The sequence below is a fragment of the Pan troglodytes genome, chromosome 18 (assembly GCF_028858775.2).
Source record: "Pan troglodytes isolate AG18354 chromosome 18, NHGRI_mPanTro3-v2.0_pri, whole genome shotgun sequence".
NCBI lineage: Eukaryota > Metazoa > Chordata > Mammalia > Primates > Hominidae > Pan > Pan troglodytes.
Window position 1 is genome coordinate 21103842 of NC_072416.2, and position 12818 is coordinate 21116659.

At 44.7% G+C, this 12818-nt stretch overlaps 1 protein-coding gene across 3 annotated transcripts in view; it reads right to left on the reverse strand.

The window, feature by feature from the left end:
• LOC454345 (BOS complex subunit NOMO1) overlaps positions 1 to 8658 on the reverse strand; it is a 63888-nt gene extending 55230 nt beyond the window's left edge. For 2 of the 3 annotated variants that reach the window (XM_054668243.2, XM_054668240.2), the window contains exons 1-3: positions 7277 to 8658; positions 3096 to 3185; positions 180 to 225 (exon numbers count right to left, since the gene is read on the reverse strand). In XM_054668243.2, coding sequence (XP_054524218.1) covers positions 180 to 225; positions 3096 to 3185; positions 7277 to 7441 — 301 coding nt within the window. In that variant the 5' untranslated portion in view covers positions 7442 to 8658. Of the gene's footprint in view, positions 1 to 179; positions 226 to 3095; positions 3186 to 3678; positions 3796 to 7276 lie in introns of those variants that run through there. The other variant, XM_054668241.1, reaches the window with a different exon arrangement.
• Positions 8659 to 12818: the final 4160 nt, after the last annotated feature.

Genomic DNA, 12818 nt, shown 5'->3' on the forward strand with positions numbered 1-12818 from the left:
AAGGTAAATCCGAACGAAACCAGAGTGATGGGGGCAAGGAGGGGAGGAATACAAACCCTCTTCCATACTGGAAATGATCCTTAATATTTTAATAGTTTATGCACTCTGCTAGCCTAAATTAATATTCGGCATATCATCTAATCTTTTACAAAGAATGTCTAGTGATTCAGTTAACTTACCAAAACTCCACCCCAGGGGAGGCTCAATCTTCAGAATGAAATCCCCCTAAAAGGAAAAAAAGAAAATGTAATTTCAAGAAATGAGAATTGTGACTCTGGCTTAATTTAGTTTAGTGTTATCATTTAATCTAAAATTTTTTTACACCGGAAATGAAATTCTAAGAGTAAGCCTTGTTCTTCTACATGGTACTGAGCACTGATTCTCTTCAGAAGCTACAAGCTGAAGCTGAACACCAGAAGTTTTCATCTAAACAATCAGAAGACAGTGCTGAAGCCCATTCATGAGTTCTAAAGACACTAGATTCAGCCACTCACTGTCTTTTAATACTAAACATACTATAATTCTATTAATTGAGTCTCCCATTAAGCCCTCACGTGCCTACAGTTGCACAAGTTAGCATGTATCTTCAGGAACTAAAGTCACCTCTTAAAACTAGATTTGGCCAGGCACAGTACCTCACACCTATAATCCCAACACTGTGGGAGGCCAAGGCAGGAGGGTCACTTGAGGCCAGGAGTTCAAGACCAGACTAAGCAACATAGCAAGACCCACTTTGTACAAAAAATGTTCTTAAAAAATTAGCTGGGTGTGGTGGCAGGCGCCTACAGTCTTAGCTACTTAGGTGGAAGAGGCAGGAGGATCACTTGAGCCCAGGAGGTCAGTGCTGCAGTGAACCATAATTGTGCCACTGCACTCCAGCATGGGCAGCGGAGGGAGATCCTGTCTCTAAACAATACATTAACTCATTAATTCAATAAATAAAACTAGATTTTACTTATCAACCCTGGTTTCTTTGTTTTTGTTTTTGTTTTTTTTGAGATGGAGCTTTGCTCTGTTGCCCAGGCTGGAGTGAAGTGGTGCGATCTTGGCTCACTGCAACCTCCGTCTCCTAGGTTCAAGAGATTCTCCTGCCTCAGCCTCCCAAGTAGCTGGGACTACAGGCATCCACATGACACTCGGCTAATTTTTTTGTATTTTAGTAGAGACGGGGTTGCACCATGTTGCCCAGGCTGGTCTCACACTCCTGAGCTCAGGCGATCCACCTGCCTCAACCTCCCAAAGTGCTAGGATTACAGGCATGAGCTACCACATCCAGCCTCCTGGTTTCTTGAGACTGATACTGATACTATTTAAAAATTAATTAAATAGATTTCAGGACAGACCCAGCTAGTCCGTCTCTAGAAATCAATCCTATGCATTCTGGATGAAGAGTTAAGTTCAAGAATATTTCCTGGTGTGTTATGTTAAAATTACTACTATTTTAAAATTGGGGAAAGTCTATATGTCCAAGTAGTTAAATAAATTACAGTTTGGGTTTGACTCTGACACACTATGCAGCGATTAAAAAGAAGTCAGTAGGCCGAGCATGGTGGCTCATGCCTGTAATCCCAGCACTCTGGGAGGCTGAGGTGGGCGGATCACCTGAGGTCAGGAGTTCAAAACCAGCCTGGCCAACATGGTGAAACACCATCTCTACTAAAAATACAAAAAAAATTAGCTGGGCATGGTGGTGGGTGCCTGTAATCCCAGCTACTTGGGAGGCTGAGGCAGAAGAATCACTGGAACCCAGGAGGCAGAGGTTGCAGTGAGCCGAGATCGCGCCACTGCACTCCAGCCTGGCTGACAGAGTGAGACTCTGTCTCAAAAAAAAAAAAAAAAAAAAAAAAAAAGTCAGTAGATCTATCTATGCTAATGTTGAAAGCACGCAAGAGGAAAAAACCAAATGTCCCTCTGGTATTGAAAGCATTAACACAGGGGAAAAAATGAAACTGCAGAATAAATCCTATTGTTTGATTTCATTTGCATTAAAAAATATATCAAAATCAAAACTATGTATATTGACTATTTTTGCAACTTCCTATGAATCTGTATTTCCAAATAAAAGGTTTATATGTGGGAGGATGGGATTGTATAGAGGTGTTTGTGGATACATATCTATGTGCATGTGTGCTTGTGTGTATTTGCATATATACATATGCATGTGTACCCGTGGATATCTGAATAACTATAAATAGAAAGCAATCTGTTAGGATGCACATCAAAATTTTACAAGAGGGCCGGAAACACTGGCTCACACCTGTAATCCCAGCACTTTGGGAGGCTGAGGCACGTGGTTCACTTGAGGTCAGGAGTTCGAGACCAGCCTGGCCAACATGGCAAAACCCCGTCACTACTAAAAATACAAAACATTAGCTAGGTGTAGTGGCAGGTGCCCGTAATCCCAGCTATTCGGGAGGCCGAGGAAGGAAAATGGCTTGAACCTAGGGGGTGGAGGTTGGACTGAGCCAAGATCACGCCACTGCACTCCAGCCTGGGCGACCCAGCGAGACTCCATCTCAAAAGAAGAAAAAAAAAAAAACAAAAAAAAAACCTTTATCAGATTATCAGAGGTTATCACTACAGAGGGAGGTAAAATTGGAGGGAAAAGGGTACAAATTTATTTCACATACTTCTAAAGACCTTGACTTTTTTTTTCACAAAGTTCATGAATTCATGTATTACTTATACAATTGTTTTAACAATACTTTAAGCTGCCTGCAAGTAACGGGTTCCATGAAATCAGAGTTTCTCAGCCCTGGCACTACTGACATCTGGGCTGTCGTAGGCAGCACTGTAGCGCATTTAGCTCCACGCCTGGCCACTACTCACTGGGTGACTGTAGCGCACAGCCACAGATGTCACAACAAAAACGTCTCTAGACATTGCCAAATGGCCCTAAACACAGAGAGAGCCACTGTATTCGTCAAGGCAGTTTGTAAGTTGTCTCCCTCCAAATGTGGCTAGGATTACCATATTCCACTAATAATTTACAAAACAGATGAGCATTTGCTAGTGTAGGAAAGGGCATGGTTAGTGCAGCCTGGTGAGGCACACTAGTGACTTCCCATCATAAGTGACAAGCAGTCCCCTCTTACCTTATCATACAAAGGGATCATAAAGTAACCATTATTAGGGGCACAGTCTGTCTGGTATTTCAAAGTCCCATGCTTGGTGTACAGCTTTATCTGGAAAGGAAGGAAGGAAAACAGAAATCATAACATTGCCTTTGGGAATTAACTACACATGTTACACCTGAATGCACTCAGTCAGTATACATTCACTGAGGACCTATTATATACCAGCTTTTAACACGGGGCATTACTGGGGACAGAGGGAAATCAACAAACTCTCTCCCAAATCATGTGACTCAATGTTTTTCAGATTAGAAACCACCTACAGCCTATTACAATGCCTTATTTTTCAATGCTTTTCTGTGTATTTTAGTGGCTGTCTCTAGGTAGCTCGTGTAAGTTTCTGGGTCTAAAACAAATTTGCAAACTTTGCCATTAGTAAGGTGCTTATTAACATGCAAATTCCTGGCTGGGCACGGTGGCTCATGCCAGTACTCCCAGCACTTCAGGAGGCTGAGGTGGGCAGATCACTTAAGGTCAGGAATTTGAGACCAGCCTGGCCAACAAGGTGAAACCCTGTCCCTACTAAAAATACAAAAAAAGTTACCCAGGCATGGTGGCAGGCACCGGTAGTCCCAGGTACTTGGGAGGCTGAGGCAGGAAAATCGTTTGAACTCAGGAGGCAGAGGTTGCAGTGAGCCAAGATCATGCCACAGCACTCCAGCCTGGGAGACAGAGCAAGACTCCGTCTCAATAATAATAATAAAAAAATAAAATAAAGTAAAATAAATTGCAAATTCCTGGGGCCCACCTCTATTTCTCAACTAAAGGTCTGGAATGAGGGCCAGAAATCTTCCTTACTAACTCTGAATAATTTCAAATACTTGGAGCAACATTCATCTAGAAACTTAATTTTCTCATTACTTTCATTCTCCGAAGAAAAAGAGACTAAAAAGACATTTAATATCTGTCCTCTCTTCAAGGACTCTCTAAAACTCTTACATTCTGAGCATTACCAGACACGATGTGTTAACCCAGTAAGATGCCCAAATGCCATCTGAGTCTTCCACGTGTTGCGTGGCCTTGGGCAAGCTCGTGTTCCGTTTCTTCAGGTGTAGACACAGAGCCACTCCTTTTCATGTGGTTGTACAGATTCACATCAACGCATATTAAGCACCTACTATAGAATATGGATTCAAAGAAAAATCAGTTTGCGGCCAGGCATGGTGGCTCATGCCTGCAATCCCAGCACTTTGGGAGGCCAAAGAAGGAGGATCACTTGAGCCCAGGAGACCAGCCTGGACAACATAGCCACACCTCATCCCTACTAGAAAAAAAATTAGCTAGGCATGATGGCACGTGCCTGTAGCCTCAGCTACTCAGGAGGCCGAGGCAGGAGGATTGCTTGAGGCCAGGAGTCAGAGGCTTTGCTGAGCTATGATGGTGCCACTGTACTCCAGCCTGAGCAACAGTGTGAGACCCTGCCTCAAAATAAAACAAAATAAAATAAGTAAAATGGAAAAAGCAGTTTGTATTACTATTTAATATCTCTCTCTGAAGAAAAAGGCAACACAGTGTAATACGTAGGGAACATACCGGGCTCAAGGAAAATTTCCTAAATGTACCTGCACAGCTCAACCACTCTGAGGCTCAGTTTCCATGTCTGTAAAAGGAAGCAGTTGGGTCTGATGCACCTAAAAGCCTCACCTCCAAAATGTTAATGCTCTATGACCATGAAACAAACCATGACACGAGCTGCAATGAAACAGTCGAATCTTACCAGCTAAGAAGATGTACAAAGTGACTAACTCATAAAATGAACATTTGAACATTTGGGAAAGGACTCGTGTGAAATAAGGTTAAGCCTGTATGTAAAGTTCTCTGAGGTCAGTGACCACAACTTCATTCCCCAGTGCCTGAGACAGTGTCTTGCTTACTCTAGGTACTCAGTGAATTTGCTACAGGTGACAAAGAGATTCAGATGCATGCATTTAAGGCAGGGACTGGAAATTCACCAGCCTAGACCGGTTAGGGAGGCAACATCAAGGGGCATTCATCCAAAAGGATTCAGATCACTACAAAACCCAAGCCAAGTGTGGCAGCCTAAAGATCGGCTGTTTTTCCAGAGAAATAAAGAACCCAGTTTTTAATGTGAAACCTGCTGATTGTTAAAGTATTAGCAACCAGTATAATTTTTTTTTTTTTTAACAGTAAGGTCCCTGTTAGAGAACAAAATGTCAGTCTCATGAGAGTATGGAGTTTTGTCTGTTCTGTTCACTGTACTGCTATATCCACACTGGGGACAAGGCTTCAGTATGTGCCGGGGCTCAGTAAATAGTTGTTGACTCAATGAACACGATGTAAAAACACCCAGGATGGGAGAAAGCTAGAGAAGAATGGCGGCAGTTGCATAGGAACGCAAAAAAACACAATCAAGAAATAACCGTGAAATATCATGATTATTTCTACATCTTTCATAAAGTACAATCAGGACACAGGATGGCAATGTAATCTACGTCAAGATGGCCAGTATGAAATGTCTGATTTCAGAATCTGAATTACTTACGAAAGAATGAGTGTCCCACACCATCTGGACAGGCAGCTCTTGGGCTTAAGGAACACACTTCGAAATGGGTCACAAAACCTGTCCTCTGCTCTCAAGGTCACTATTAGTATGAGGGTGAGGGTGGAGGGGGGTACCTGTCTTTTCCTTCCTTCCAGAACCCCTGGAAACTACAAGTTGCAAGAGGCCTTACCGGCCTCTTGCATTTCAGCTTCTGAAATGCCCTGTGCCGTCTACAGCCATACCACCCTGAACGTGTCCTGTCCCCAGTGCAGGCCTAGGAGGTGGCATAGGCACCCAGAAACATGTACCCAGGAAATCCTAGGAGCCTTGCCACTGCCAGTGGGTAGATTCATTCAATGCCTGACCTCTGACCTCTTCAGACTGAAAAAGCAGCAAACAAGCGGGCCTTGAAGAAGATCACGGATCCGCTTGTTTAAGAAATGTATCTGCTGGGTTCCACTCTTTCTCTCCCAACACCATCCTATAGGTACAAAAACTGAAACCTAGAGCAAGGGCAGGTCGCAGAGCTGGTGGGGTGTGGAACTGACTCCCTCCCCCTCCCCCAATCCTCAGCAGCCCGCTTTGCAGAACACAGAGCTTCACCCTTCACTGCCAGCCCTGGAACAGCTCAAAGGTGCTTTCAGACGATCTTTGGGGTCTTATTCCCCAATCCCTCTCTTTGGTATTTCCCAGCCTCTTCCTTCGTTTTCTCCTAAATTACCTCCGAGGCACCCGCTCTTTTCCTCTTCCTTGTCCTACTCCACCATAAATCCCCTCCCAAAAATGAGGCCCAGGCCTTGCTCTGGTCCCCTCCCATCTACCGGGACAAATGACATTCTGCCCCTACCTCCATCCATCCCTTTCCTCTTTACGGGAACCTTTCTGGGTCATAATCCCACCGGGCTGATAAACATTTAACAGGCCTTTACAACTTAATTTAAAACACACACACACACACACACACAAACCTTCAGCACAAATCTCTAGGGTAATTCCATTAACTACTCATTAAGGCAATCAGGGCAGCTGGCAACTCTCCATTTTCAGAAGTGGAGGGGAGCCGGAGAAATAAAAAATAGCTTTCCGGCCCCAGGGTTGCCAATACTGATCTACTAGGTCAGAATCTATGGGATGGGAATTGATGCTCTTTAAAATCATGCCGCGGGGTTTGGAGGAGCAGTGGATTAGAACTTCGGGGGGTTCTGGGCTGTGGAGTTTGGGGGATAAGACATGTGGTCTCTAGGATCTGGAATGTGGGTTTGGGGAAATCTGAGTTTCAGGGGGTCTGACTGGAGGAGATCTCAGGTCTAAATTTTAAAGAAATGGAGTCTGGGCTCCAGGGAATTTAGGGTCTGGGTTTTGAGGATCTGGGGTCTGTGTTCCGGGGATCTGGAGTCCGGGTTTTGAAGAACCTGAGGTCTGGCACCCCCTCAGTCCTTAGACGACCCCATGATAAGAACCTCCCCTCCAGCGCGACCGGGGAGGGGCTGCAGGGAGCCCGCGGACAGCATAGCCTCGGAAGAGGTAAGGGCTCCAAGGACTCCACACCGCCCGGTGTCAGAGACGAGGCCAGCGCGGCCCAGAGAGGCTGAACCACCGGCCCGGCGACTCGGCGCCGGGCGGCGGGGCGGGCGCTCACCTCGATGAGCGAGTAGTTGATCTCCACGTCCGACTTGACGAAGCCACCGCAGCCCACCACGATGTCCTCCGAGCCGTGCGCCGGCCCCACGCCGCTCAGCAGCAGCACCACCGCGGCGGTGACCACCGCGGGCCCCAGCGGCCCCGCGCCCTGGCCCACCAGCATGGCCCGACCTCCCCCCAGCTAGACCAACCGCCGGCAGCCGGGTCCCGCCCCTCACACTGCACGCTGCAGGCTCCTTCCTCCTCCTAGGCCGGCTGACAGCCCAGGCCCCGCCCCGCCGCCGCCGCCAGCCGCCGCCAGCCGCCGCCGCGCACGCGCGCTTCGACCCCACGTTCACAGCCCCAAAGGAGAGAACTAAGGCGCATGCTCGGCAAGGAAACGAGACCATCTCTGCCCTCTAGAGGCCTGGAGGACTCCGCGCAACATCTTGCTGGTGCAACGCAAGGTGCATGCCTACAGGGAGAAGCTCCAAAGATGAATTCTACTTTAGAATTCACCATCACAGCTGGAAAGGACGGGAGATTTTGTTGGTGGAATTATCTAACAACTTTCTCAAATCTTTCTGACCCATACATTTCGCAGGTAAAATATATAATCTCACAAAAAGCTTTGGGGCCGGGTGTGTGGCTCACGCCTGTAATCCCAGCACTTTGGGAGGCTGAGGTGGGTGGATCGCTTGAGCCCAGGAGTTCGAGACCAGCCTGGGCAATATGGCGAAACCCCATCTCTACACACACACACACACGCACACACACACACACACACGAAAAACGCTTTAGGAATTTGTGTAAGCTGGTGTATTTTTCCATGATAAATGATCGATACTTTTTTAAGCGAAACGTGTTAATGTTAGCATATTAAAGAAAGTATGTAGGATTTATTTTAATCCTAGCTCTAATAACATATGCCTAGAAACAAATTATGATGAGTTTTCTTCCCCTAAGGAAGAAGGGCATGCAGTCAGTATACTTTGAATTAGCTCTGCAAGATGAAACATGATTTGCCTGAAAACAAGCTCAAATCCAGCATATTTTGTCCCAAGAGTGAATTCATATGTACACTGAATTTAACTACCAGTCACCACATCAAAATACACACCAAAGAGGCCGGGCACAGTGGCTGACGCCTGTAATCCCAGCACTTTGGGAGGCCGAGGCTGGCAGATCATGAGGTCACGAGATCGAGACCATCCTGGCTAACACGGTGAAACCCCGTCTCTACTAAAAATATAAAAAATTAGCCGGGCGTGGTGGCGGGCGCCTGTAGTACCAGCTACTCGGGAGGCTGAGGCAGGAGAATGGCATGAACCTGGGAGGCGGAGCTTGCAGTGAGCCGAGATCGCACCCCTGCAGTCCAGCCTGGGTGACAGAGCAAGACTGTGTCTCAAAATAAAATAAAATAAAATAAAAACACCAAAAAATTGCTTTTCTAACCTAATATTAGGATTTCCTCCATTTTGTCTCAAAAAAAAAAAAAAAGCTAGTGCTTTATTTTGATAGGTTTCGTATTTTGTTTCTAAATGACAAAGTAAGACTGAATTTCCCGCTGCAATTTGCCATTGTGGCTAAAACTTAAGCAATAAACAACTAAGAAGCACAGGTTCAAACTATACAGTAGTCAAACCTTCATGGGGGCAAGGAGGGAATGAAGGAAATGACACATTGACCTCAGGGTCATAATCATGAGTGCATCTGATTTCAGTTTCTCGTGCTGCCTTTTCACTCAAATACAGTAGACTCTCAACTATTCAGTGATAATGAGAAACCATTTAAATAATTCGTCTATTTATTGGGGTTTGTTATTTATAAGCACAATTGAAATAGATGCCTTTTATGCAAATCACCAGAGGATTGAAAACCACCAATTAGAAAGTGTTGGCCTATGGAAACCTCTCATCTTACAGAATGGGAAACTGAGGCCCAGAGAAGAAAAGGAAGTTGTCTAAGACTCTGCATGCAGCCATAGGTTTTCCCGGAGCTAGAGAGCAGGAATTGGGGCCAGAAGCTGTGGCATACTACTGTAATACGAAGATGTTGGGAGTCCGAGGTGGGCAGATCATTTGAGGTCAGGAGTTCGAGACCAACTTGGCCAACATGGCGAAACCCTGTCTCTACTAAAAATACAAAAGTTAGCTAGGTGTGGTGGTGCATGCCTCTAATCCCAGCTACTCAGGAGGCTGAGGCAGGAGAATCACTTGAACCAGGGAGCCACAGGTTGCAGTGAGCTGAGGTCTTGCCACTGCACTCCAGCCTGGGTGACAGAGTGAGACTCCATCTCAAAAAAAAAAAAAAAAAAAAAGCAGGAAGTGGGATCCCCAAGTTTTGTTCTGGACTCACCCCAATTGATTTCTGCTGTGTTCTTCTTGACTTTCTGACTATGTCCCTCAAATTCATCTTCAAATATAGAAAGAAATGAAGCACCAGGACTGTGACAATGCCAATTCATGGGGGTGGGACTGGGGAGTGGCTTGCAGAGAGACAGGGATTTAGCTTCCCCATAATTTCCATCAGTTTCCACCAAAACCAACTCAGATAAGCAGACATGATTTACATGGAAACAGTAGACCTGCCACACTGAGCTTCATGACAAATCCTTGGATTCTTTCTGTCCCGAAGCTTCCAGAAGACTCAGGCAGGGGGACAGCTGAAGGGGGCAGGGGAGGTGGTGCTCCCTGGGCCCAAGACTGGATTTAGAGTGGTACAAAAAGATCGGGGAAAACACGCTGTGGGGTCCCTGCAGAAGGCAAGAGTAGAAGATGAGGACAGGACCCCGAGAATTAGCAAGGCAGCATGGAGAGTGCAGAGGATTTTAATTCTTCTCCCAAACTGAGCACCTGTGCTTGTCTGTCTAAAAGAGCTGAATATTTCATTCCTATCTTGAAATGAGTACTTGCTCACTGCAACAACAAAGAAATTGGAAAAGAAAACTAGGATTCCCCAAAATCACTGTGTTACCACATTTCCATCTTTTTATCGATGCATTTATGCTAGTATGACATTGAGTCATTTCTAAGAAGTGGGGGCTGGGTCTTTGAAACTTTGCTTTAAGACCCAAGAGAGAGCTGGGCATGGTGGCTCACACCTGTAATGGCAGCACTTTGGGAGGCCTAGGCAAGAGGATGGCTTGAGGCCAGGAGTTCCAAAGCAGCTTGGGCAACAAAGTGAGACCAGTCTTCACAAAAAATTTAAAAATTAGCCAGGTTTGGTGGTGTGTGCGTGTAGTCCCAGATACTCCGGAGAGGCTGAGGTGTTAGGTTGCTTGAGCTCAGGAGGTCAAGGCTGCAGTGAGCCATGATGGCACTACTGCACTCCAGCCTGGGTGACAGAGCAAGACCCTGACTCAAAAAAAAAAAAAAAAAAAAGAGACGGAGAGAGAAAAAGACTCAAGAGAGGAAGGTAAATGCCTTGGCCTTCTTCTCCATGTTCCCTAATTTAGGCATATCCTTTTCTTTTTTGCTTTAAAAAAACCAAAGCCTATTTTATATTATAATCTCTTTTATTCAATCATCATTTAGCAACCACCTTTTCATATTCATATATGTCTTCAATGGCATTTTGTTTGTTTGTTTTGAGACAGAGTCTCACTCTGTCACCCAGGCTGGAGTGCAGTGGCACAATCTTGGCTCACTGCAACCTTCGCCTCCCAGGTTCAAGCGATTCTCCTGCCTCAACCTCCTGAGAAGCTGAAACTACAGGCACGCACCAAAACACCCAGCTAATTTTTGTATTTTTAGTAGAAACGGGGTTTCACTATGTTTGCCAGGCTGGTCACAAACTCCTGACCTCAAGTGATCCGCCCTCATCAGCCTCCCAAAGTGCTGGGATTACAGGCGTGAGCCACCGTGCCCAGCTGCAATGGCATTTTAAACCACTGGTTAGTAACCCATGGCCTCACTTATAACAGTAATAATAAAAGCTAAGTCTTCTGAGCATTTAATGTATATCTGGCAGTGTGCTAAACGCTTGCATAATCTCATTAAGTTCTCCCCACCACTCCACGGGTAGACAGTGTCCATTCCAGCAGTGAGGGGACTGTGACATGGTCTCCATCCTATCTCCCTCGGATATTATGAAAAATATCACAGAGTGTACACCCACTGTGATATTAGGAGAAAGCTCTCCCTTGGGTATTAGAATAATATCACAGGGTGTACACTCACTGTGATATCAGGAGTAAAATCACCCTCAAATATAATGAATAATATCACAGGGTGTACACTCACTGTGATATTAGGAGTAAGATCTCCCTTGGATACTATGAATAATATCACACAGTGCACACCCACTGTGACGCGGTACACCCACTGAGATATTAGGAATAATATCTCCCACGGATATTAGGAATAATATCTCCCTCAGATATTATCACACCCACTTTGATATTGGAAGTAATATCTCCCTCGGATGTTATGAATAATATAGAAGGGTGTACACTCACTGTGATATGGAGAGTAATACCTGCCTCAGATATTACAAATAATATCATAGGGTGTAAAACCACTGTGATATTGGGAGTAATATCTCCCTCGGATATTATAAATAATATCCTAGGGTTTACAAACATGGTGTACACCCACTATGATATTAGGAGTAATATCTCCCTAAAATATTACAGGGTGTACACCCACTGTGATATTAAAAGTAATATATCTATAAAATATGAGTACACCCACTATGATATTAGGAGTAGTATCTCCCTAAAATATTACAAATAATATCCCCCCAGTATATAACAGATAATATCATAAGGTGTACACCCACTGTGATATTAGTTATAATAATATCTTCTTGGGATATAAGGAATAACATCACAGGGTGTACACCCACTGTGATATTAGGGGTAATAATATCTACTTAGCACATAATGAATAATATGAGAGGGTGTACACCCACTGTGATATCAGAGGAAGTAATATCTCCTCAAGGTGTACACCCACTGTGATATTAGTAGTAATATCTCCATAAAATATTATGAATAATATTACAGTGTACACACAAGGTGTACACCCACTGTGATATTAAGGGTAATAATATCTCCAGAAAATTCGACACACCCTGTGATATTAGCAGTAATAACATCTCACCAGGATATAATAAATAATATCACAGGGTGTACACCCACAGTGATATTAGATGTAATAGTATCTTCCCATGATGTAATGAATAATATGACAGGGCGTACACCCACTGTGATACTAGGGGTAATAACATCTTCCATGAATATAACGAAGAATATCACAGGGTGTACAACCACTGTGATAATACGAACAATATGTCTCCAGGATAAAACAAATAATATCACAGGGTGTACTCCCACTGTGATATTAGCAGTAATGTTTCCCTCGGATATTGCAAATAATATCACAGGGTGTACATCCACTGTGATATCGAGAGTAATATCTCCCTCGAATATTATGAATAATACCACAGGGTGTAAACCCACTGTGATACTGGGAGTAATATCTCCCTCGGATATTATGAATCATATCACAGTGGGTGTACAGGGTGTACAGGGTGTACACCCACTGTGATATTGGCAG